The sequence below is a fragment of the Solanum dulcamara genome, chromosome 11, assembly GCF_947179165.1.
Source record: "Solanum dulcamara chromosome 11, daSolDulc1.2, whole genome shotgun sequence".
Taxonomy (NCBI): domain Eukaryota; kingdom Viridiplantae; phylum Streptophyta; class Magnoliopsida; order Solanales; family Solanaceae; genus Solanum; species Solanum dulcamara.
Window position 1 is genome coordinate 57,811,175 of NC_077247.1, and position 23,274 is coordinate 57,834,448.

Here is a 23,274-nt window from a genome sequence, read left to right on the forward strand (position 1 = left end):
TATCTCAAACCCAATAAATTATCATATCCTAGAATCCTGAATCTATGAACTTAAAAAATTGAGATCCACTCCTGAAAATCCTTGTGATATATGGCCATGCATTAGAGGGTCCACTAAGAATATCACCTTAATTTTGTTTTTTTGTGAGTTTGTACAACCGTAATGGAGAGCCATTGCTTTCTTGTCTCACTGTTCCCTTAACTTGTGATTAGTCACAATTGCTTCATTTATTTATTTGACTTGCCTCATTGGGAGCCCTTTAAATTGCTGACCCTTAATAACTACCCCCATTGAAGATGGCGATTTCTCAATATATGTTACGTTGCTTTTTTAAAATTAAATTAATCATTTATTTGGATACTCCTATTGATTAGTAGTGATCAATAATTGGAAATATGGTAAAAAATAATTCACTCTTGTCAACTTAGTTCGCAGGAAAACATCACTTTCTCACTGGAAAAAGACAAATGAACTTATTAATTGGACAACTTATAATCATTAACATATGGCTTTGTGTACAATGTTGATCTTAATTTAATTAAGAATCAGTCTTGAAGGGGTTCGTTTGAGGTGGTCACGGAGGATAATTAAGTATAGATTTTGTTTATTAATTGAATCCAATGGACTTAATTTATTCTTCAGTAATGATAATTATTATTATTATTATTATATAGATGGTTTTAATGATAGTCGCATTTGTACAATAATGAATCATTTGGTAGGTATACTTAACACAATCCCAAACTTCTTTTTTAATATCAATAAAGAGGGAAATTATATAGAAAATTCCTCCAGAGATTCACATTTCCATGCGCTGCTTATAATTTTTTTTAAAAAATTGCTTCATCAAGAGAGCTAGGCTCTGTGGGAACAAATCTATCATTGCAAATCTATACATATATAATTCAGACGTCGGTTTCGGAAAATAAGGATTGGGATTCATTACTTCATTTATTTATTAGAAAATCACACCATTTCGATTATAAAAATGCATAAATCTGAGGATCCTTAAGAAAGCACTTGCTTGAATAATATTTATTAAATGTGAACATATTATTAGATAAATAACTAGCCTAGATTAATAGGGGCATCATAAAGCAACGTCACAATGAAATGATGTTTAATCAACGATAGACGCAAAGTTTCTAAATATATATAACACTAATTAATAACAATGATTACATGAAAGATCTATTAAGGGTGCGTCCAATGGCCAGTGAAGTAGGTTATAATCAGTGGGATCATGGTTACAAAATATTGCAAGTCAACTTATTCAATATCACGATTGGTGAAAGTGTGCAATGAAGTTGTTAAAGATATATATAATTCAAAAAAAGTTTGCTCTCTTAAAGAATTAGGCCTTCACAAAGAAACATATTGAATATATGATTAAATTAATAAAAATATATTCTCTCTGACTAACATCTTAAACTTTTAAATATGACTGTCACCATTTCAACTTTCAAACATGTATTAACTCATATATATATATATATATATATATATATATATATATATATATATTAATAAAAATGAAGTCACAATTATAAAAAATATTACTAAGAATATATTCTTAGCCTAGCTAGTGGCTGTCAATTTCAAAAGTATGAAAATATATCGTAGAGCGTTGTAGGTGGAACCCAGTAATTTGATATATGAATGGCCCAAACTGATAACTTGTGATGGACTTAAGCAAAGTAGGCATCATTTTTTTGCTTTTCCACTATGACATTAAAAAAAATTGGAACTTATAAACTAAAAGTAAATAAATACAAGTGGTACTCCTTTTTCTCCGCTCGTGTGGTGATTGCCTTTTGTTCTAATCTATTGAAAGTTTTATCTAGCTAGATGTCTTACCTAAGTAAAGATAGGTACAAAACCTATAAGTAAAAAGTTGTATGAGAATAGAAGATTAAAGTTGACAAATAGGCATATATCCCTTTCATTTCATTTAATGGGATGCCGTGCTTTTGATCGGATTGGAATAAAGCAAAGTTTTCATTTCATCAAAGTAAAGTTTTGATCAAAATAGATCTCGTGTTTGCACGGGAGATCATATTACATGTTCCCTTTCTTTTCGATCGATCACAACTGTGAAAGAATTAATGATGAAGAAAAGGTACCTACAATGATAAAATAATAAAGAAAAAAAAAAGAGAACTTTTGGGTAAGAAATTAAAGACTATACTTATTCGAAAATTTCTATCAGCCTCTTTAATTAGCTTTAGAGAAGATGCAAAAACCAAAGGGTACGAAAAGAATAATTAAATACTATTGATTAGTTATTCACAACTAGAGAAAGATGTTAATTTGGTGTTACTTAAATTTATCAATGATGTCTTCTCAAGGGTAAATCATATAACACGTAGACATTATATACGTATAAATTTTGTGTACAAGACACATGCTCTAGCTAGATTAACCAAGCATGTTTCTAGGAATGGGTGACAAACTGATAAACAAAACCATATGTAATAAAAAGAGGTGAAAACTTGGTATTAATTTGCAGCTACTATTTCTTTCGCTAATGTCTTTAGTCTTCATATGAGCAATATTTTCAATGGAAAACCATAATTGGTAGCTAGCTGGTCTGGACCAAATTTGAATATATGTACTCATGAAATTAAGCTTGATTTTGGTGGAGAATTACGACATAACATGTGGATCGCTTTGACCTTAATAAATTTAGTTGTTTGACAATATTTAGTAATTCCTTTAAATATTATATGAGTATACTTTTTGTCTTGAATCATTCGTACTATTGCTTAAGTTCAATTTTGGGTACCACAATCATGTGGTGGTCGATAAGCACGTAAATAAAAGTCAACTAGATTTTTGCACAACGTTTCTTCATATATACCTAAAATTAAGCTGATTTTCCAACCTTAACTAATTAAATTGAAACTTGCACTAGAGTAATTTATTAAGTTGCTTAGATCTCACTAGTTTTGGAGCTAATTACTTGGTTACATTCTAGTTTGCAATATTACGTATTTTATCATATTTTTGTGCGTTCGATGCATCCAAATACGTCCAGATATTCTGGATACATGGGTCAAAATTAGGTATAATATATTCTAGATACATTGTATCAAAGTGAATTCGCATTTATATGGAATACATAACAAATCTCGCTCGCCTCACTTGCCTCTCTCCCATCTTGCTCGACATTCTCACATGTATCTGGTATCTCAAATACATGCAAATCATGCCAAATACATATAAATACATATATCTAGTGTGATTCACATGTATCTGAGATACATACGAATCTCGTTCGCCTCCCTCCTCATCTCGCTCACCTCTCTCCCTATTTTAGTGTATCTTGTAGCAAAAATACATGTATCTAAGTATATATTCCTTAATATATGGTAGAAAACTCTTAAGTAGTAGTGAGATATGTAATATTTTGAAAGTATATAAGTAATAATAGTAAATATGATAGTAAAGTATGTGTAATTACGTAGTTTTCCCTTTATTTTAACTCCAAAGATTGACCTGAGGGACCGGATGAGCTTATGAGAGAGCACATTTAACTAGCTAATTTATTACTCCTATATACACCCTTACGTGTGGGCCGGCTTGATTCTTCTTTTGTATAACCAGACATATGAAGTATTGTTTGCTTATTGGATGGTGGTAAGATTTAAACTAAAGACCTCTAGCCTTCTCAGACACCATATTGAATTGCGTAATCATCACATTTAAAAGTTTAAAATTTAAACTGTTGAGAGGAAGCACTTAATTATCATATGTCTCAATCATAAACCATATAGATGATCGAGTTCATATAATTTAGCTAACTCATTGGATTTCAAAACCACAACAAACACTATATGTCTATCTAAGTGCTTGCTTAAAATATAACTTGTCTTACACGAATACCACTTAGCCAAATAAAGCAGCACAAGAGCAGTAAGTTTGCTAGATTTGTATGACAGAAGTAGGAAGCAATATTCGACAACCCTTATACTACTAGGAACTATTAAAAACCAATGAAAAAATTTCAAGTTGTAGTGGAGATCTACAACCCAAAGGAGACAAGACAAAACCCTTTGCAAAGAATTTGGAAGAAGAGGATAAAACTCTAGTGTTTACATGGCCATGAATTTCCATAGGGGTCCATTACATTATTTGATTTTGGAACAATAGTGGGAGCCATTGCTTCCTCTTGTCCTCCAAAAATCTATACATATTTGTTCCCCTTAACCTTTGACTAGTATTCTATCACTTCATTCATTTTTGCCTTTCTTCTTAGGTACAACGATTGTGATTTTTCACAATGTTATGATGCTTTTCAAGTTTATGAGATACCAATATATTGATTAACTCACACTTAAAAGAGCATTTCATTATTGAATGATTTGAAATTATTGTCAAATTTGTGTCACCCTGGTCCATTTAGTTATCACTTTCTTAGAGGAAAAGGCAGATGTATTTAATGCCATCACTTTTTTAAACCTTTCACATGAAAATTTGGCTGTGATTTAACCCGTAAGGCCTCGGATTAGTACACTGCACACTGCCCTTAACTTTTAGTTATTTGTTTATTTAATTTCCGTAATTAAACTTTTTTATATAATACTTTTAAATTTATATTTTTGTAAATAATTTAAAGGAAATTTCAATCATTTTAATATAAAAATGATTATCAACGTGTTTATACCAAACACATTAATTGTATATTATCAATTTCAATATCATTGTCCCCTTTATCCAAATGTACAGGTAACTATGCTTATCATCTATTTTTAACCAACGAATCTAAATAGGTTTGAAGCTAATTAACAAATGACATGATTAAACAGTACGTTCAACATATTGCCAAAGAAGCTAAGATCCAAATTTCGTTGCAACTCATTTTTAAAAAGAAATTTGCAATAATAATACATAACCGAGTAGAGATGGTCACACTTGTAGACGAGTAGAATCATGTTATATGGTGGACCCTAACACACTTGCAATATTTCTTATCGTCAATATAGACTAAAAAATTAATAATTAAAAAGATCCTAAATAGATTCAGCCTGGCATGTGCATCTTCAACCGTCTTACAATTATTAAATTAATTAATTAATTAATATATGTATAATTTATAAGAGAATTTGTATATTAGTTTATGGAGTATAAAGGTGAAATAACTTATATATATGATAATTGAACTTTATTGATTAATATATATATAAAATAATACGTAGATACCTTCATAACTAATTTCTACCTAACTCTAATCAGCCGCTCAACAAAATCTAATTGGTTAATCACGAATAGTAGTCCCATAGGTTCAACAGAAACAACTATTTCAATAGAAAATTTAAAGCTAATATACTAGATCAGTAGGAATAATGGGTCCTTAAAAGACTAAACAGAAGTCGTTTTACGGAAAATATGGATTGCCCTTGATTTTTTAATTAGAAAAGTAACAAACCTCAACAATACGAAAGGCTTACATATAAGATGATCCTCCAGAAAGCAAATGATTACGTATTTATTTATTGGGAAAGCATACTAGATATATAGGATACCAACCTAGATTAGTAAGGTATTATTAAGTAAAGGAATTAATTAAGAAGAAAAGTTCCTAAATATATTATAACAATATTAGCTAATGATAATTACAGAAAAGATTTTCAAACTAAATCTCGATCGATAGTGCCTGTCAATTTCAAGAGTGCTAACACATCCTACTCTTACTTACATTAGTGGAACCCGATTTTGTTATGTCTGAAGGATCATAATTAAAAACTTGTAATGGAGTTAAGCAAAGGATTAATCTTGTCATTAGCCTTGGAAGAAAAAGATGACTAGCTAAATGTGATAGATACCCTATAACTAAAAAGGTTGTGGGAACCAAATAAAAGTTGTATGAGATATAGTAGACTAAAGTTATACAAAGGGAGCATCACCTTTCATTTAATTTAATTTAATGGGGTCATAGGGAATACTTTACTGTTGATCGGATTGGAATAAAGCAAAGTTCTCAAATCAAAGTAAAAGGCTTCCTAAAACAAATCCCATGTGTGCAAGGGAGATGCAGTTACATTTTCCCTTTTCATTTGTTTTCTGATCACAACTGTGAAAGAATGAATAAGGAAAGATAGCCCCAAAAAAAAAAAGTACAGTAAAAAGGAATAGCTTTTGGATAAGGAAGAGTATCTTACAAATTTCCATCAATTCATTATGATTTGTTGAAGACCAAAGGATAAGGAACTAGTCTGAATCATTTCATTGTTAGACAAAGATATTAGGTAGTAATTGAATCGATGGATCAATGATATTGCTGAGTTGGTTTTGGATTAATCTTGGTTGGCACAAGCACAATAACAAAATCATCTATAGTACCCAATAGTTTTAGTTTTATATTGTTTACGCTCAATTTGTCCAACAATGATTTTTCGGTTCTGTTAGAGTCAAAAATTACTTCGTAATATGATATTATTAGAGTCCAACAAGAAAATTATACCTAATCACCTTGAAAATTGGTGGTCTTTCAATTTTTGAACACCCCCTTATCTGTGAGGCAAACTTACAAAATCAAAAATCAAAATTAATTTTTTGACAATTTAAAAATCTTCACGGGGATCAAAAGTTCAACATCACTCACCTATTATAATTTGTAATAACAATTTTGTTTCTACAACTCGTCGGATCAATGTATTCACGGACACGAATCCACGTGCTCAGTTTTTTAATACTCTCCGAGTACTTCAAACATTTATATTTTTGGTAAATTAAATATCTTAAGGCGATTAGTAATTGCCTTTGTTTAAAATTAGCACTAACGGTTACTTTTCAAACCAAATACATTCAAACATTGATCCAATTGACAACATCTCCTAGTAATTGGCCTAAAAAAAGGACCCTAAAATCGAGCCCAAAAGTTAATTTACCCCTCGTACAATAATATTTAAGACGTACTAAAATAAGTTGAGTTTGTTTAATTAATAATGCCAAATTATTTGCAAAATTAACTTACTTAAGAATATAACCGTTCATTAAAATTTTCAATCCGTTAGTAACTTGACAAATATAAAAGCTGGCAACCATTTCAAAACGACGGGATGAAAAATGGTTTGTTTTGCCTGCCACTACATGCAAATGATGAAATTAAAGTCGCGATATGCTTTAATTTGTTCTGCCGTGTTTTTTCTATATGTTACGTTGAAAGATAATTTCACGGCGTCTGCAAACGACATAGGAGAACATAGCTTTTTCGTGTTTTTATTTTTAATTAATAAGCCAAAAACAAAAAGTAATTAAAAAATACAACGTAGTCGGGATCCAATTGGCTCCTAAAACAGTATATTTCATAAACATAACCATAAGTTGTAATATATTTACGTAAGAACTATAGAAATAAAATTGTATATATACATTATTGGTAATAATATTATTTTGTCGTACATTTAGCCATCTGCATACAGTAAATCCCTCTTTCATTCCTCAAACAAATGGCATAGGAGCTTATACCTGAATTTTCTCCCAAAGCCCCATCTATATTATATTTTAGCCAGCCTACTGATGGAAAATCTACATGTCTCTAACACGTATTTATCCACAGAGTAAAGGAGAGCAGTGAGTTGGTTAGATTTGTAGGACATAGGAAGAGCAGGTATGTAGTATTCACAGCACTTATATATGGCTCGTGTCATAAGCTATGGAAGTCCATGAAATGTCACAAAAGCTGTACGTAGTCAAAATCTATCACGTCACAGCCCAGAGGAGACCAAAAAACTCTTCTATTTGGAAGAAGAGGATGATCCTCAGGGAAGATGGGTAATAAATACTTGTAATTTATAAGTTGGACAGAATTCAATAATTTTGATACATACAAATTACAATATTATAATGTATTTCTATCAATAATTTCACTTATTATTATGTATAAATAATCTATCTCAAAACCCAATAAATTGTCATGTCTTAAAATTTAAAATCTATAAACTTAAAAATTATGATCCACACTTGAAAATCAGGTTTATTAATTTAATAGTCATGCATTAGGGGGTCCACTATATATCACAATTCCTTCCTATACATATTTATTTAAATTGCTAACCCTTAACTACCCCATCGAAGATTGCGATTTCTCACTATGTTATGTTGCTCTTCTTATTAAATCATTCGGATGTTACGGTTGATTAACACACGTAAAAAACTTCTCATTTAGTAGTGATCAAACTATTGAAAATATGGCCAAATATAATTCACCATTTTCAATTTAGTTCGGACGTTACATCACTTTATTTCTCACTGAAAAAGACAAATGAACTTGACACCTTAAATCATTAACATGGCTTTGTGTACAAATCTTGATCATAATTTAATTAATTAAGCTTCAGAATTTTGCGGGGGGGGGGGGGGGGGGGAGAGGGTTGAGGTGGTCATAGTCATAGAGGGCAATTAAGTAAATATATTGTTTAATTAATTGAATAGGCTGGTAGGTATACTTAGCACAATCCCAATTTCCTTTTTCTAATATCAATAAAGAGGGAAATTATATAGAAAATTCCTACAGCGATTCACATTTCCATGTGCGCGTGCTGCTTATAGTTGGGGGAAAAAAAATGCTTCATCAAGAGAGCTAGATCTGTGGGAACAAATCTATCATTGAAATTAAATAATATACTAGGAGAGCTATAACAATCAAAGCCTAATATGATTAATAAGAAGTAGGTTTCGGAAAATAAAGGATCCTTAAGAAATCAGTTGCTTGAATATTTAGTATTTATTTAATGTGAACATATTAGATGGATAACCAGCTGTGGAGACATCATAAAGCAGCACAACGAAGTGATATTTTATCAAGGACAGACGGAAAGTTTCTGACTATATAACAATAGTAACAGTGATTACATAAAAAATCAACTAAAGGTGCGTGATAATTAATGGAACCATGGTTCAAATCTCAGTAAAAATAAATTAATTATGTATCGAATTATTCAATACCACAATTGGTAGAAGCTAGCAATTAGTTGCTAACATATACAGTAAAATAATAGTGTGCTCCCTTTAAAAAAAATAGGCTTGTATTGCATGCATAATTAAATAATAGACGTATGTTCTCTAGGAATATTTTCGTCGCCTAACTAGTGGCTGTCAATTTCAAGAGTCTGGAAATCTTAGGTGGAACCAGTAATTTGATATGTCAATGGCCCAAAGGAACCCAGAAATTTGAGATGTCAATGGCCCAAGCAAATTAGGCATCATTTTTTTTGCTTTTCCACTATGACATTAAAAAAAAAATAAACAGAAGGAACCCAGAAATTTGAGATGTCAATGGCCCAAGAAACTAGGCATCATTTTTTTTTGCTTTTCAACTATGACATTAAAAAAAAAAAAGGGCCTAAAACTATTGAAAATGGTACAAAAATATCTCTCATCCATCTATTAGGCCTAAAATGTTCTTGACATTCATATTTAGGTCCGAAAAATGACCTTTTCTTTAATGAAAAGGGCATTTTAGGCCCTTTTCTATAATTAAAATTATGTTAAATAAATTTTGATTTATAATTAATTTTAAATAATTAAATTGTAATCAATAAATAGTAGACACGTGTTTAAAAAAATTATTTAAATTATTTAATTAAAATTTTGTTAAATAAATCTTGATTTATAATTAATTTAAAATAATTAGATTGTAACCAATAAATCGCCGCCACGTGTTTAAAAAAATTATTTAATTAAAATTCAGTTAAATAAATTTTAATTTATAATTAATTTTAAATTATTAATTTGTAACCAATAGATGGACGCCACGTGTTTAAAAAAATTATTCAAATTATTTAATTAAAATTCTGTTAAATAAATTTTGATTTATAATTAATTTTAAATAATTAAATTGTAACCAATAGATGACCATCACGAGTTTAAAAAAAATATTCAAATTATTTAATTAAAATTTTGTTAAATAAATTTTGATTTATAATTAATTTTAAATACTTAAATTGTAACCAATAGATGGCCGCCACGTGTTTTAAAAAATATATAAATTATTTAATTAAAATTCTGTTGAAAGGGCCTAAAATGCCTTCGAACTATTAGAAATGATACGAAAATGTCCCTCATCCATCTATTAGGCCAAAAATGCCCTTTTCCGTTAAAGAAAATGTCATTTTTGAACCTAAAGATGGATGTCGAGGACATTTTAGGTCCAATAAATGGATGAGGGGCATTTTTAATAATCCAAAGGCATTTTAGGCCCTTTTTTGTAAAAAAAAATAATGAAACTCATAACCTAAAAGTAAATAAATACTCCTTTTACTCCGCTCGTGTGGTGATTGCCTTTTGTTCAAATCTATATATCTATGGAAAATTCGATTTTTATACTTATGCAAAGAGTGATACGTAGTAAAATTATCATTTTATTTATTATTGCTTAAGAATAATGACGGAGCGAGAATTTTCAATAAGAGAGTTCAAAATCTGAAAAAGTAGACACACGAACTAGCCGAATGGGGTTCGACATCTACTATTTATACATAAAAGATTATTTTAATCATGTATAAATAGTATAATTCTTCGTCGAAGGGGGTTCTGATTAATCCCCTAGCCACAACGTGGCTCCACCCCTGCTTAAGAGTATGCCAACTTAATATTGAATAAGTAAAAATGGATGAAAAAATATTAATTAGTTATTCACAACGAGAGAAATAATTTTAATTTGGTGTTTAACTTTATCAATAATGTCTTCTGAGGAGTAAATCATAAAACACGTAGACATTATATACCTATAAATTTTATTTACAATACATATGCTCTAAATTAACGAAGCATGTTTCTATACGTGGGTGACAAACTGATAATTAAACAAAACAATATGGTAATAAAGTGAGATGAAAGCTTGGCATTTGCAGCTACTATTTCTAACACTAATAATACTGATGTCTTCAGTCTTCATATGAGAAATATTTTCAATTGAAACAATAATCGGTAGTTAGCTGATATTGACCAAATTTGAGTATATGCACTCATGAAATTAAGATTGATTTTAATTTGGTGAAGAGAATTACGATATAACATGTGGATCGATGCGACCTTATTAAACTTTTTTATTTTACTTAGAGCCCGTTTGGATGGGCTTAAAAAAAGTAACTTTTATGTATAAAGTGCTTTTAGAACTTTAAAGTGCTGAAAGTTATTTTTATAAATAAGCAGTTGAGTGTTTGGATAAAAGTGCTTAAATGAGGAAAATTATGTGAATTTTAGGGTTAAAAAAATAAAAAGGGTAGTTTGTAAATTTAGTTAAAATATAAGGGATATAAAAGTAATTTTCATGGTAAAAAAAAAATGACTTTAAGCACTTAAAAAAAAAAAGTTAGGAATCCTAACTTTTCATTTTTGACTGACTTTAAGAACTTTATGGCTTAAAGTTAGCATTAGACAAACACGTCCAAAAGCTGAAAAGGAATTTTAAGTTGGTTGACCAACTTAAAGCCAATCCAAACGGGCTCTTAGTTAGTTTATTCCTTTTTTAATATCACGGAGTACTTATTTTTGAGAATTAAGCAATATAAAGAAGAACTACTCCTTTAATGTTGGGTATAATTAAAAATAATTTTTAATTTTAATCTTGAAGTACTAAAATGATATGAATAATTATTTTGAGATTATTTTTGTGAGCTAAAACTGTAGATGAAATGGGAGGGGTTGGAGGTTGGAGGGGAGGAGTATTTATTATTGTTGGGAGGCAGATGGATATAGATGATGGGCTTTGTATTTTTTGAAAGTTGAAATTAGAGACATTTAGGTTAAAAGTAGTGAAATTAAATCTCACATCACTTTTAGTTATATAATCCTACAAAGTGAGTGAATAAAATGTATGTAGATTTTATTTTTACCTCAAATATAGATTTGTTGTTTTTAGTAGACTCGAGAGATTTTTTGTTAATCTAAAAGAGTTAAAAAAGTAAAAGTAAAAAGAAGTATAAGAAATAAGAGAAGCAACAAAAAATAGTAGATATGTCAATGACTATAACAAAATAATATGATATTTGTTGACACGCAATTTTGATCCTCCATAACATGAATTAATTATCAGCTTCTTCCATTTCGAACATTTTAAAATAATCATCGTGAAAAAATCCAAAAGTATTTTAATCACTTTCTAAGTAGTTTTGTTATTTCAGAAAGAAATATGCATATATATATATATATATATATATATATATGTACGGTTTTCAAAGTTTTACAATTTTTTAGAAAATCATCTCAAAAAATAGTGTTCAAATTAGTATGTATTTTATTTCCCTCGAAATTATACATATTTCTATATAATTATATCTTTAATTATTACTTTTATGATTATTCAAAAATTATTTCAAAAAGATTTTAATTTTATTAATTATTTTTTAAATTAGTAGTTTTTATTTTTTGATTTAATTAGTTTTTAATTAGGTTAATTAATTTATTTTGTTAGAATTAAGAAGCTTGTTAATTAATTAGTGTTAATTTATCCTATTTTAATTTTAGCCGTATTTTCTAATTAAACTCAATTCGACTAATTTTTTAATTCTTTTGGCTATAATTGAAATAATGTGTCCCTTTTCTTAATTTCAAATCTAACCATTTTTAACCCCAAAATGCAACCCATTTCCCACAACGTTACAACACATACATATGCTTACCCAATTTCCTTTTTTTCTGCCAACTTCCAATTCAATTCAATCTCCTACAATACTAACATATCCAATTCCATATACATATTATATCCCTATACTAACCAACTTCATCTACAGCAATTAACCCATCCAAAATCCAAACCCCAATTCCATGTATACCACATGGCAATACCAAGTGACCAACACCTACACGTAAACTTTCCAATGATCATTTCAATTCTCCCATTTTTTAATTCCTGCAACACTACGTAATACAATAATTTCAACCGATCCAGTGGCCCAATAAAACCTATACCCTTTAATTACCCAGTAGCCCACCGACCCAGCCCACCTTCTTCTCAAATCTCAAAATCCGTCACAATCATCTTCCCAATTCCACCGCCTACACATACGCACATACGGAGACGCGTACACTTCCAATACACCGGATACATACACTCCAATCCGACAAACAGTACAACCCACCTAGCTCCGCGTCTCTTCCTTTGCTCGCGAGATTGAGCCAGGTGACAAGCTTTTTTAAAAAAATAGAGAGAATAGAAAAAATATATTATATAAGGTATATTTCTCAAATTAATAAATAATAATATAAATATAAAATTAATACTTATAATAATTTAAATATAAAATTAAAAAAAAATTAAATATATTTTTAATAGTTATCTCTAAATTAAATAACCAGAAATTACTTGAATAATACAACTAGCATGAACGAATAAGGAAAATAATTTTTACCCTTAAAGTTGTTGGTAAAGCAAATTCGGCCCTTCATTTGCGTCTCCCTAACACAAACCCTAGAGAGAGTATGGCGGACGAAGCGGAAGACGCCATACTGACATATCTGAAAAACAACGATGAGATTTCCAATTCTGCAAACTTTGCAGAAAATTTTGGTTTTAGCCATGACGAGATCGTCAATGTCATTCGCAGACTCCATGGCTTTAGATTTGTCGATGCTCAGGTACTTTGTTCGTCTTTCTATTAGTTGAATGTCCGTTCTATTTCGTCATCTGATTCATTCAGTATTCAATTTCATTTGGTATATTCAAATTTGACTAGAGAAAAGAAAAAGCTACTGTTTTAATGTGATTAGATAGCTTAACTCCATGTGTTCATTTTTAAAATTATTAGCATTGAATCCATTATATGGGTTCGTATTTACTATTTATTGCAATTTTAGTAATTTTTTATATATAAATTAAGCTCTGCTATGCATTCAATTGAATGCAATATTTGTCTTGTGGAAGTATACTCACCTTGGTGTATTGGATAGTATGTCTACTTACGTAATGTTCCTTATTCCCATCCCCTGTTCTGTGGAGAAAAGATTCAATAAGCTCAGATGTAATTTCATTTTGGAAAGGAAATTCTGACCAGAGAAAGTTGCATTTAGTTAGATGGTCAAATGTGGTGATCAATATACAATGTGCTGGTATGAGGCTGAAGAGTATTAAGCTCCAAAACAAAAGCTTTCCCTATAAATGGCTCCGAGTTTTGATTTGGAAGACTTATGCAACTCCTAGAGTTGCCTGTTTTGGTTACGTTGCAGCTAGGGATGCTTGTTTGACTCATGATAAACTTCAAATTTGAGGTTTTTCTCTATGCTGTGTATGCTTTTTTTCATGAGAAGTCTATGGAAAACACCAGTTATTCATTTCCCCATTGCAAGCCAAGTGTTGCAAATTTTGTTACTGTTTTTAAGCGTTTTTGTAGTACGTTGGGTTATACCAAAGGAGATAAAAAGCTTGCTGATTTTCCCACGGAGTCAGAGAAAACGTGAATATTGAAGATGATTTGGAAGATCATACCCATTGTGCATTATGTGGGCTGCAAAAGATTTTTCATTTCCCCATTGCAAGCCAAGTGTTGCAAATTTTGTCACCGTTTTAAAGCCTTTTTTTAGTACGCTGGGTTATGCCAAAGGAGATAAGAAGCTTGCTGATATTCCCACGGAGTCAGAGAACCCCGTGAGTATTGAAGATGATTGGGAAGATCACACCCCATTGTGCATTATGTGGGCTGCAAAAGATTTTCTTCGAGGGAAAGATAGATACTATTTCTTTTTGAAAGCATAGGATTTACTTTATATATTCTTTTAGTATAGGGGCTAAAAGGTAGAAAATATGAATTATGTTCAAGTTTTTTCGGAGACATGAGGATATAGTGGAGAAACTGTTCAGCTATTTTTAACTCCACACAGTACCATCTTGGTACTGATTTTGATAAAACTTTCTTTCTGGCTTTTATATAAAAACATCTATACAAATCATTGGTTTCACAGATGTGAAACAATATTTGAATTTATTGAATTGTGCAGGATATTAGGAGAGAGAGATGGGTGCTTACTGAAGAGGGGAAAACTTATGCTGCCGTAGGTTCTCCAGAATTTCAGCTTTTCTCAGCAGTACCACCGGAGGGGATTGCGCGGGAGGAGTTGCAGGTGGCAGCATATTCTTGGTTTTTAGTGTTTTTACTTAGTTATTTTCACGCTCCATTTCAGATTGCTTTTACATCAACAGAACAAAATTATAATCGCTGAAAATAAAGATTCAAAAAGAAATGGGGAAGTCCTAATACTTTTAAACGACTTCATTAAATTAGCAGGTTTTTGGTATGTACACATTTTCATTGTTGAGTGAACTTTCTTTTGGCTAAGCGCTTATCTGGATGCAGAAAAAATTGGATCCTGCAGTTTATAAAATTGGTTGCCAGCAAGCTATAAAGAACAAGTGGGTTGAGATGGAGAAGACACATGTTTCAAGGAAGGTACAGTAGGCAAATACGTAGGACTGTAATTTTGCTCCTTTTATTTTATTTTGTTGGAGGTGTACTTTTGCTCATCCTCCTTTGTATGTCTAATATATCATTCTTAGTTATGATCACATTTTTTTAATTGATGAAAACCTGTACCTTCTCCCAACCCTTGCCTAAAACAAAAGTCTTATATCTTTCGATATCAAAAGTTTATTCTGTTGTTTTCAGTTTCTAAAAAAGATTATTCCATTGTTAAGCTTGGTTCTTTGTTACTTGCTTGTCTCTCACTTGGAGAAGCTTATCTCTCTGCTTCTCAATCACCAAATTCGTCCCACACAATTCATTTTGATCGGTAGTAATAGCAATCCTCTCTTGCAACTTTAATTTTGTTTTCAACCTCACTCTACTTAAAGTTCTTAACACCATCATAATCTACTTTCTTCTCCTACCCTTCTACTTGAGCTTGTAAGTGCAAAAATATATCTATACAATCATCCTCAAGATTATGGCCCAAGTGGCTCCAATACTTTTGAGATCAAAATATTTGGAAATCTATGAGTAGTGACCCTTCCGCTATAAGGTCTTTCTCTTTAGAAAAAAGAGGCGAGATAGTTTCATCATGTTACCTTGCCCAAATGATGAATAGCATTTTATCTATTCCTGGATCCCCAATGGTTCTTGCTTGGGGGACTAGGATAGTCAAATAATCAGGGATCCCCTCAATCCTCACAATGACTATGAAGGTCTGAAAAGGCCTTTATTACTTGCATAGTACCAGTTCTTTAGTGATAATAAGGTTCCATTTCTAGCTTATATTCAACATTATTAAACTGTAACTGTCCCTCAACTTCCCTTGTGGTGGTTCCAGGATTTTTCTGTTTATCCTTCTATGTTTTGTTGCTGCTTATTGTTTGCATCTACTTCAGTTTATAGCACGGGCCTTCTTTTGTTTTACCGTTTCTTTCCTTATCTTCATCTGTTGAATGAGGTCTCTGAGAACTATAGTGTAGAGGTAGCAAGTGAAGGTGACATCAACATGTGCTTCTTTTAATACTTTTTACAGGGATCTCCCTTTTAGTCTATTTGTTGATTTCATGTAGGTCCAACATGCTGATGACAAAGTTAAAGATTTGCTGTTGCGGATACAAAATGACGAGGTATATAGTTTTGTAGTCAGTGGTCATCTTATTCCCCAGCCCTTCACTTTCTACTCACCTTTCATCTTTTCTAATAGCTCCTCCCACACAGGAAATTAGTGATGGTTTTGTCGCTAGTTGACTATTATATTAATCAATTTGTTTTTAACAAAGCAAGGCTTTGCAGACTGTCAATCAGGAGGATATTGATGCTCTAAAGCGAAGAAAACTAATAATTCAACAGTAAGTATCTATTCTTCAATATCCTTTCTACAGCACTTGAAGTTTGCAAGATGTAATCTTACAATTACCCTTATACGTGGTCAAATACTGGTTCTTAAATATGTTTCTTACTGCTGCTCTTTATAGGGTTTGGAAAGGAAATTCCGTAAGAAAAGGTCCTGAATATGCCCCAAAAAGGAAAAGAGCAGCTACTGATCTCACTCGGGAAAATTTACAGAGGTAGCTTTCTGACTCATTTGGAATGAGTAGATAATCCTTGAAATTTACTTCTAGAAAATGGAGTTGTTTTCCTTGATGATGGATGATTTTTAGTTGCTGCTCAAGTTAAAAAAACTGTTTGCCTCTTAATTTGGACTGAAATATATTTCCATTTCTTGTTTCTTTCAGAACAAGTGTAAATACAAGAGGATTTTCCTCATAAAAAGATAGCTAGGTCATTCAGTTATGCGCTCAGCTCTGATTACATTATTGGAAAAACTAATATTTTGGAATGTTACACAGTCTGACCAAAAGCTTTTGGATGTTCCTGAATAGGGAATTGTATCAATATTTAAGGCAGTTTGAGCATATTGTTTAGTTTGTAATTTTGACAAAGGTCATCATGTCGCATAATGCACGTAATACAATGAATTGCCAAGCTATATAGAATCAAAAGTGCAAACTCCAGAAAAATGTCCTCGAGTTTGAACTATAAATTTGGTAAATGCTGCATAATTTACTCAAACGCCAAAAATTCAGGAGTTTGACATTGTCCTTGAGTTTGAGAACTCCCTACGTGTAGATCTCCAGGAAAGTGTCCCTTTTTAGCTTATTCTTCAGCTTTGAACTCTAGACATATGCTTGAGAGTTTCGACTATCCTGGAGTTTCACATGTAGGGGTTTCAAACTCCTAGATATTGTGCTGGAGTTTCACATTAGGAGTTTGGAACTCCAAGACGCTGTGCTTGAGTTTTTTCTTGTTTTAGCTTAGAGTATTTTACTTCCACATAAAGAGAAAGTAGTTTCTACTAGTTTTCAAATGTGGTCTATTTTTTCAATTACTAGTCAAAAAAGTGGTCATCACTTGTTATTTTTTCATTTTAAAAAACAAAACAAATTCATGGGCAGGATGGTTTTGGAGTTTGTAATATTTATTCATACAAATTCATGTGTTTGAATAATTAATCTAAGGAGGGCTCCACTAATTCCACGATGACGAAGCATTTAGTTTATTATCTAATTAACATATGTTGCTTGTTCCTTACTTCCTTTGAAGGGGTGACTGGAAAGAATTGGAATTTAAAGAGTACAACTTCAGTGCTAAAGGTCAGCCAGTTGAAGGTGGCCATCTTCATCCATTGCTCAAGGCATGTTTTTGTTCCCTTTTTCATTATTGATTGTTGCTGTGCCCTTATATTGATTTTATTCTGTTAGCTAACTGAGGCCATGCCTTCCCTCACGTGTTGTTGAAATCTTACCATCCTGTTGTAGGTTAGGCGGCAGGTACAAACAATTTTTCTTAATATGGGGTATGACTAATTGACCTTTTCTCATGTCTATATATGGAGGCTGTATAAATGCATGCATATGTGTGTAGATGAATATGTCTATATATATAGAGAGAGAGATATTTGGAAATTCTCTGTAGTGGACTGTAAGTGCAAACTTCCATTTGAATTGTGCAGGTTTGAGGAGATGCCAACAAATAATTATGTCGAAAGCAGGTAAGCCATTATTTATTGTTAGTCTTTTCCCTGATCATAAATATAAGTGAGCAAGTCATAATTGATGGAACATCCAGGATTCCCAAAGAAAAAAGTTGTTAGGCTATATGAAATAACTTAACTAGGAAAATGACACATCTCCTTATCTTTTTACTTTTATCCGAACAGTTGGAGCGGACATTTTCTTTGTGTTGAGAATGTAATTAAACAATAAAAGTATACTCTCTTAACAACTTAAGCTTTTAGATGAGATGGTCACACACTTCAACATGGTATCAGAGCAGGCAGTGATCTTGAGATCGAATCTCACTGCCACCCATATCATAAAAGAATTTCCATGTGCTTGGCTCATGAAAAAAAATCAGGCCCACACATGATAGGGTGTGTTGTGAATATAATTAAATAATAAAAGTGTGTTTTCTCTAACAGCTTAAGCTTTTAGATGAAATGGTAACACACTTCAACACTTTGCATGGCTCTTAGTTAAGAGGTTGATATGTAAATATCTTGAATCAAATCCTACTTTATCCTCCATTAGAGATGCATGTTTTGGCTGTTGTCATTTTACTTGCTAATGTTTCTACTTCCTAGTTCTTAACAGTCTCAAAGTACTTCTGCTGTAAAGCAAATTACTAAATGCTATTTTTTCATGTTGAACATTCATGAGCTTCTGATGGTAAACAATTAAATTTATTGAAGATGGATGGTAAAATATAGCTATTGAACATTCATGAGCTTTCAAGCTCAAATTGATGGTAAACCATAAATTTCACTTGCCAACTTTACTATTTAGAAGTCTTCTCTGGTGTATAGTTAGTGGTGATTGGCGCAATGTCATGTTCTCTTAGTAAAAATTGCGAGGATTAGTATTTGTGTTAATCCTTGTCAAAGAAGTATACGTCAATGTGCCTGGTCATAATTTGCAGTTTTTGGAACTTCGATGCACTTTTCCAGCCCCAACAGCACCCTGCCCGTGATTCGCATGATACATTCTTTTTGAAAGGTTAGTTTGACTTCACATTTTATCTGCCTCATCTGAGTTTCTTCTAATGGATTATTTGTTTGATATTGTAGTGCCTTCCTCGACAAAAATACTGCCAGAAGATTATGTTGAGCGGGTAAAAAAAATTCATGAATTTGGTGGTTACCAATCTAGGGGGTATGGTTCAATATTGCCAATCCTTAATTCAATGCCACTCACACTTGTCAAAGTTTTGACATTCCTAGACTCAGTATTTAACTGTCCTTCTTGCTTAGATATGGGTATGATTGGAAAAGAGAGGAAGCGAACAAGAATCTTTTGCGGACACACACTACTGCTGTTTCGTCAAGAATGTTGTATGCATTAGCTCAGGTTAAAATGGCTCACCATATCCAGAATCATAGTTTCATATATATATATATTACTTCATGCATTTTAAACCTGTAATACACATTTATTGCAGAAGCCATTCGCCCCCAAGAAATACTATTCTATTGATCGTGTTTTCAGAAATGAGGCAGTTGATCGAACACATCTTGCTGAATTTCATCAGATAGAAGGTTGTTATACAGTTATACAAATTCTGTGTCATTCATGTTTTCCTGTTCCTTGATATATTTTTTTCTTCTCTTGTTCTTCGATGGTACCGAACCTTTAAGCTCAAATAGACACTGTGCCTGCAAAACTGATTAATTGTCCCAAGTCCCAACTACTGATTGAATTCTTCATAGTAGAATTATATAATGAGCGTTGCTTGGTTTCTGTTTTAGGTTGGAAAGTAGGGAAGAGTATTTCTATTGCTTATTGTGACAGCACATTATCAAAGAGCCATTCCTCTTTGACATATTGCAATTAGGGTGCAGTTTGGTTCAGAGACTAATTATACAAGGATCGTTACGTGAATAATAATGTAGGAATTGTTATGTGGTGAATAATAATTACATGGATTGTTATGTAAAGATTGTCTACTTTGAGGGCTTGTCTTTAGACATGCTTATTCCATTTTTTCATGCATAAATTTTCGCATGAGTTGTGTTAGCAAATTATAGTTTGATACAGACTAACACTGTATTAGTCATCCATAGTTTTATACTGAAAGGCAGATGACTTTTCTGATACTATTTATTTTGTACTGTGGATGAGTACAACGCCTGTATCTGGCTTTAGATTATATTTGCTTCCTAGCTCATAGGTGATAGGTACTACATGGCCAGAATAAAATTTAGGGCTGCACTTTTTTTTTTATAGTTGTGAATTTACTTTTTTCTATGTTGCGTCTATGATTAGGCAGCTACTGGAACTGTTTTTACCAGCTAAAAGATCTTTTCAAATAGCAATTCATCACCTTTTGTTATGTTTTAGATTTCCTATTTGGGTGTATCATATATGACTTACCGAGTGACTGCTACAGTGTGGAATACCTCTATAATTTTGTAATAGTGGTCATGTGAAAAGCAGAAGACCAATTTATTTGGCATCCACCTTCACTCCTTTCCCCTTTAACTTAGCTGGTAGTCTGCTAACCTTTCTTGGCATGCTTAGAATAATATTTTTTGCTTACATGCCGAACGCAAGAAAATAAGTAAGAAACACACTTATTTTTCCAGAAAACATCTTCGTTCATGCTGAACACACCCTTAGTCTGCATACTTCTGAAACATATTTCTGCATCTGTGTAAATACTATACAGTTATAGGTCATCTCAAGCTATCTTCTCATATTCAAACATAATAATTGTCTTAAACTCTGTGTTAGGTAGTTGTTTAAGTATCTTCTTCTTTATCTGCATTTCATTTTTATTAAACAGTTTAATGAACATATTGTCACGGTTTCTTATTCCAGGCTTAATATGCGATCGTGGACTTACTCTTGGTGACTTGATTGGTGTCCTTCATGACTTCTTTTCTCGTCTAGGTGACCAACCAACACTACACTATATTCTTGTTTATGTTCAATTATTGGTACTACAATATCTGCTCAAGTCTTGGTTTCATAGAAAAGATAAAGCTTGCAGTGATATCATGTCCAACTCAATTTACATGAGCTTTTAATTTTGAGAGGGCTAATTACTGGTTGACTTTTCTTTTTCTAATTACAGGAATGTCCAAGCTTCGGTTCAAACCTGCTTATAATCCTTATACTGAGCCCAGCATGGAAATTTTCAGGTTGTAGTAGTATATTTGACGTGAATGAACAATTGTTCAACTCAGCATTAATTTCATATCCTTTTGTTTTGTCAGCTACCATGAAGGCTTTAAGAAATGGGTGGAAGTTGGAAATTCTGGTATGTTTAGGCCTGAAATGCTGCTTCCTATGGGTCTGCCAGAAGATGTTCGGGTTATTGCCTGGGGTCTTTCCCTTGAGAGGTATACGAACTGTTAGCAGCAACATGTTCTTATTTTCAAATTAAAATTAACTTCCTGTACTTATGTTATTGGGTGGTATTGATAGAACTGAGTTGTTCTTATGTTTGAACTTATTAGTTATTAACCTGTAAGGAGAACTGATAACCATAGTAAAGCCACACTTCTGTGCAGTGTTTTCTTCAGCCATACTATCTGAAAGCATGCTGTAGCAAGAAAGAGTGCAAAGTTTAATGTGTACATGTGATAATTGAATGTTCAAGGTTTGAAACCCTGGATCATTTGCATGTTTTTTTAGTTTGAGGCATAACGGGAGTAGGTCCCTAGAGAAAAAGGTATCAGTTTGTTTTTAGTGGTACTCAAAATTGTTTACTGCTGAAAAGTTGAAAGCCTCATTGGGTTGGTAGTTTATGTGACGTGAGTCGCTGATTGTGGTTGAGTAATCATGAGAGAGGGTAGATATGGTCTCTTTGTTGGTTTAGATGAAATTTTCTGCTTGCACGGTGGGTTGATCTGTTGACAAGGATGTATCACGTATCTATAATTCGAAATACCTGGGTGGTGGTGTAAAACCTACTTTTTTCCGTTTATATGGGTCAATAAAATTATGTTCACATTGTTTCATAGAAGTTTATTTTACTTGTCTTCGTGCACCAGGCCCACCATGATTCTCTACGGAATTGACAACATCAGAGATCTTTTTGGTCCCAAGGTATGCTTGGCACTTTGTTAATTAACTGTGGTACGGTTTCTCAACGATGCCAATGTTTGACCTTGTTCTTTTTTCTTTTTGCAGGTGGATCTAGGTCTCATTAAAAGAAATCCAATATGCCGGCTTGGACTTTAGTAATACAGCTTTCTTGACTTGTGGATCCATTCTATCACATGTGTCAGACACTGTTGATGGTTGAGAAGAGATTTTTCTGCTGGGCAATCAAGTTGAGATCATTTCTTTACGCAATGGGAAATCTCATTTGATCGTAGATGTTTTTATTGATACAAATGTGAAGATTAAACATCAGATGGGTGGGAGCTGTATTCAAATTTTGATGTTATTATAACTGGATTTGTGCTCATTTAGTCCCTTCACAATAATTATTTTGGATATCTAATGAAGGTTTATATGTGGAGTTGTTCATCCTAGGTCACGACTTTAATCAGATTCTCTGGTGGGAGATATATCTCAGATGGTTACTCACTATGAGTAGTTCTCTCAAAAAGTTAACTTTGTTTTACAATCAAAAAGGCACTTAACTATTGATTTTTCACCTACAAAATCATACAATCAATTTAAATAATTTTTTATTAAATTTTGTTGACATTAAATTTTTAATTTAAGTTATTTTTTTAGAAACAAAAAGGAACTCATTTTAACTATTTTGTTCATATGCCCTACTAGAATGAGTCATATATGCAACCCATTTGTCCCCCCCCTCTATTTAATTTCAACTTCTTAAATTTATAATATGAAGA

At 32.0% G+C, this 23,274-nt stretch overlaps 1 protein-coding gene across 2 annotated transcripts; it reads left to right on the forward strand.

Annotated features, from left to right (window-relative positions):
* The first annotated feature begins 13,344 nt into the window (after window positions 1–13,344).
* LOC129872907 (phenylalanine--tRNA ligase alpha subunit, cytoplasmic) lies at window positions 13,345–22,944 on the forward strand. 2 transcript variants are annotated; one of them, XM_055947859.1, is made up of 18 exons: window positions 13,345–13,581; window positions 14,938–15,060; window positions 15,294–15,386; window positions 16,475–16,531; window positions 16,689–16,753; window positions 16,880–16,972; window positions 18,009–18,099; window positions 18,224–18,261; window positions 18,418–18,456; window positions 19,383–19,459; window positions 19,531–19,615; window positions 19,714–19,810; window positions 19,902–19,998; window positions 21,281–21,352; window positions 21,537–21,603; window positions 21,679–21,804; window positions 22,459–22,513; window positions 22,598–22,944. In XM_055947859.1, the coding sequence occupies exons 1-18, from the start codon at window positions 13,426–13,428 to the stop codon at window positions 22,646–22,648; spliced, it is 1,482 nt and encodes a 493-aa protein (XP_055803834.1). In that variant the 5' UTR covers window positions 13,345–13,425; the 3' UTR covers window positions 22,649–22,944. The 2 variants fall into 2 exon arrangements, with proteins under 2 accessions (XP_055803834.1, XP_055803835.1); XM_055947860.1 differs by having other exon boundaries at window positions 13,346–13,581; window positions 16,698–16,753.
* Window positions 22,945–23,274: the final 330 nt, after the last annotated feature.

Excerpts from the sequence above, each read along its gene's own strand:
- LOC129872907 (XM_055947859.1), top strand. The coding sequence starts at position 13,426 with ATGGCGGACGAAGCGGAAGACGCCATACTGACATATCTGAAAAACAAC. Across the intron at positions 16,973-18,008 it reads ACTCGGGAAAATTTACAGAG|GGGTGACTGGAAAGAATTGG; the intron begins GTAGCTTTCTGA and ends CTTCCTTTGAAG. Across the intron at positions 19,811-19,901 it reads TGTTGTATGCATTAGCTCAG|AAGCCATTCGCCCCCAAGAA; the intron begins GTTAAAATGGCT and ends CATTTATTGCAG.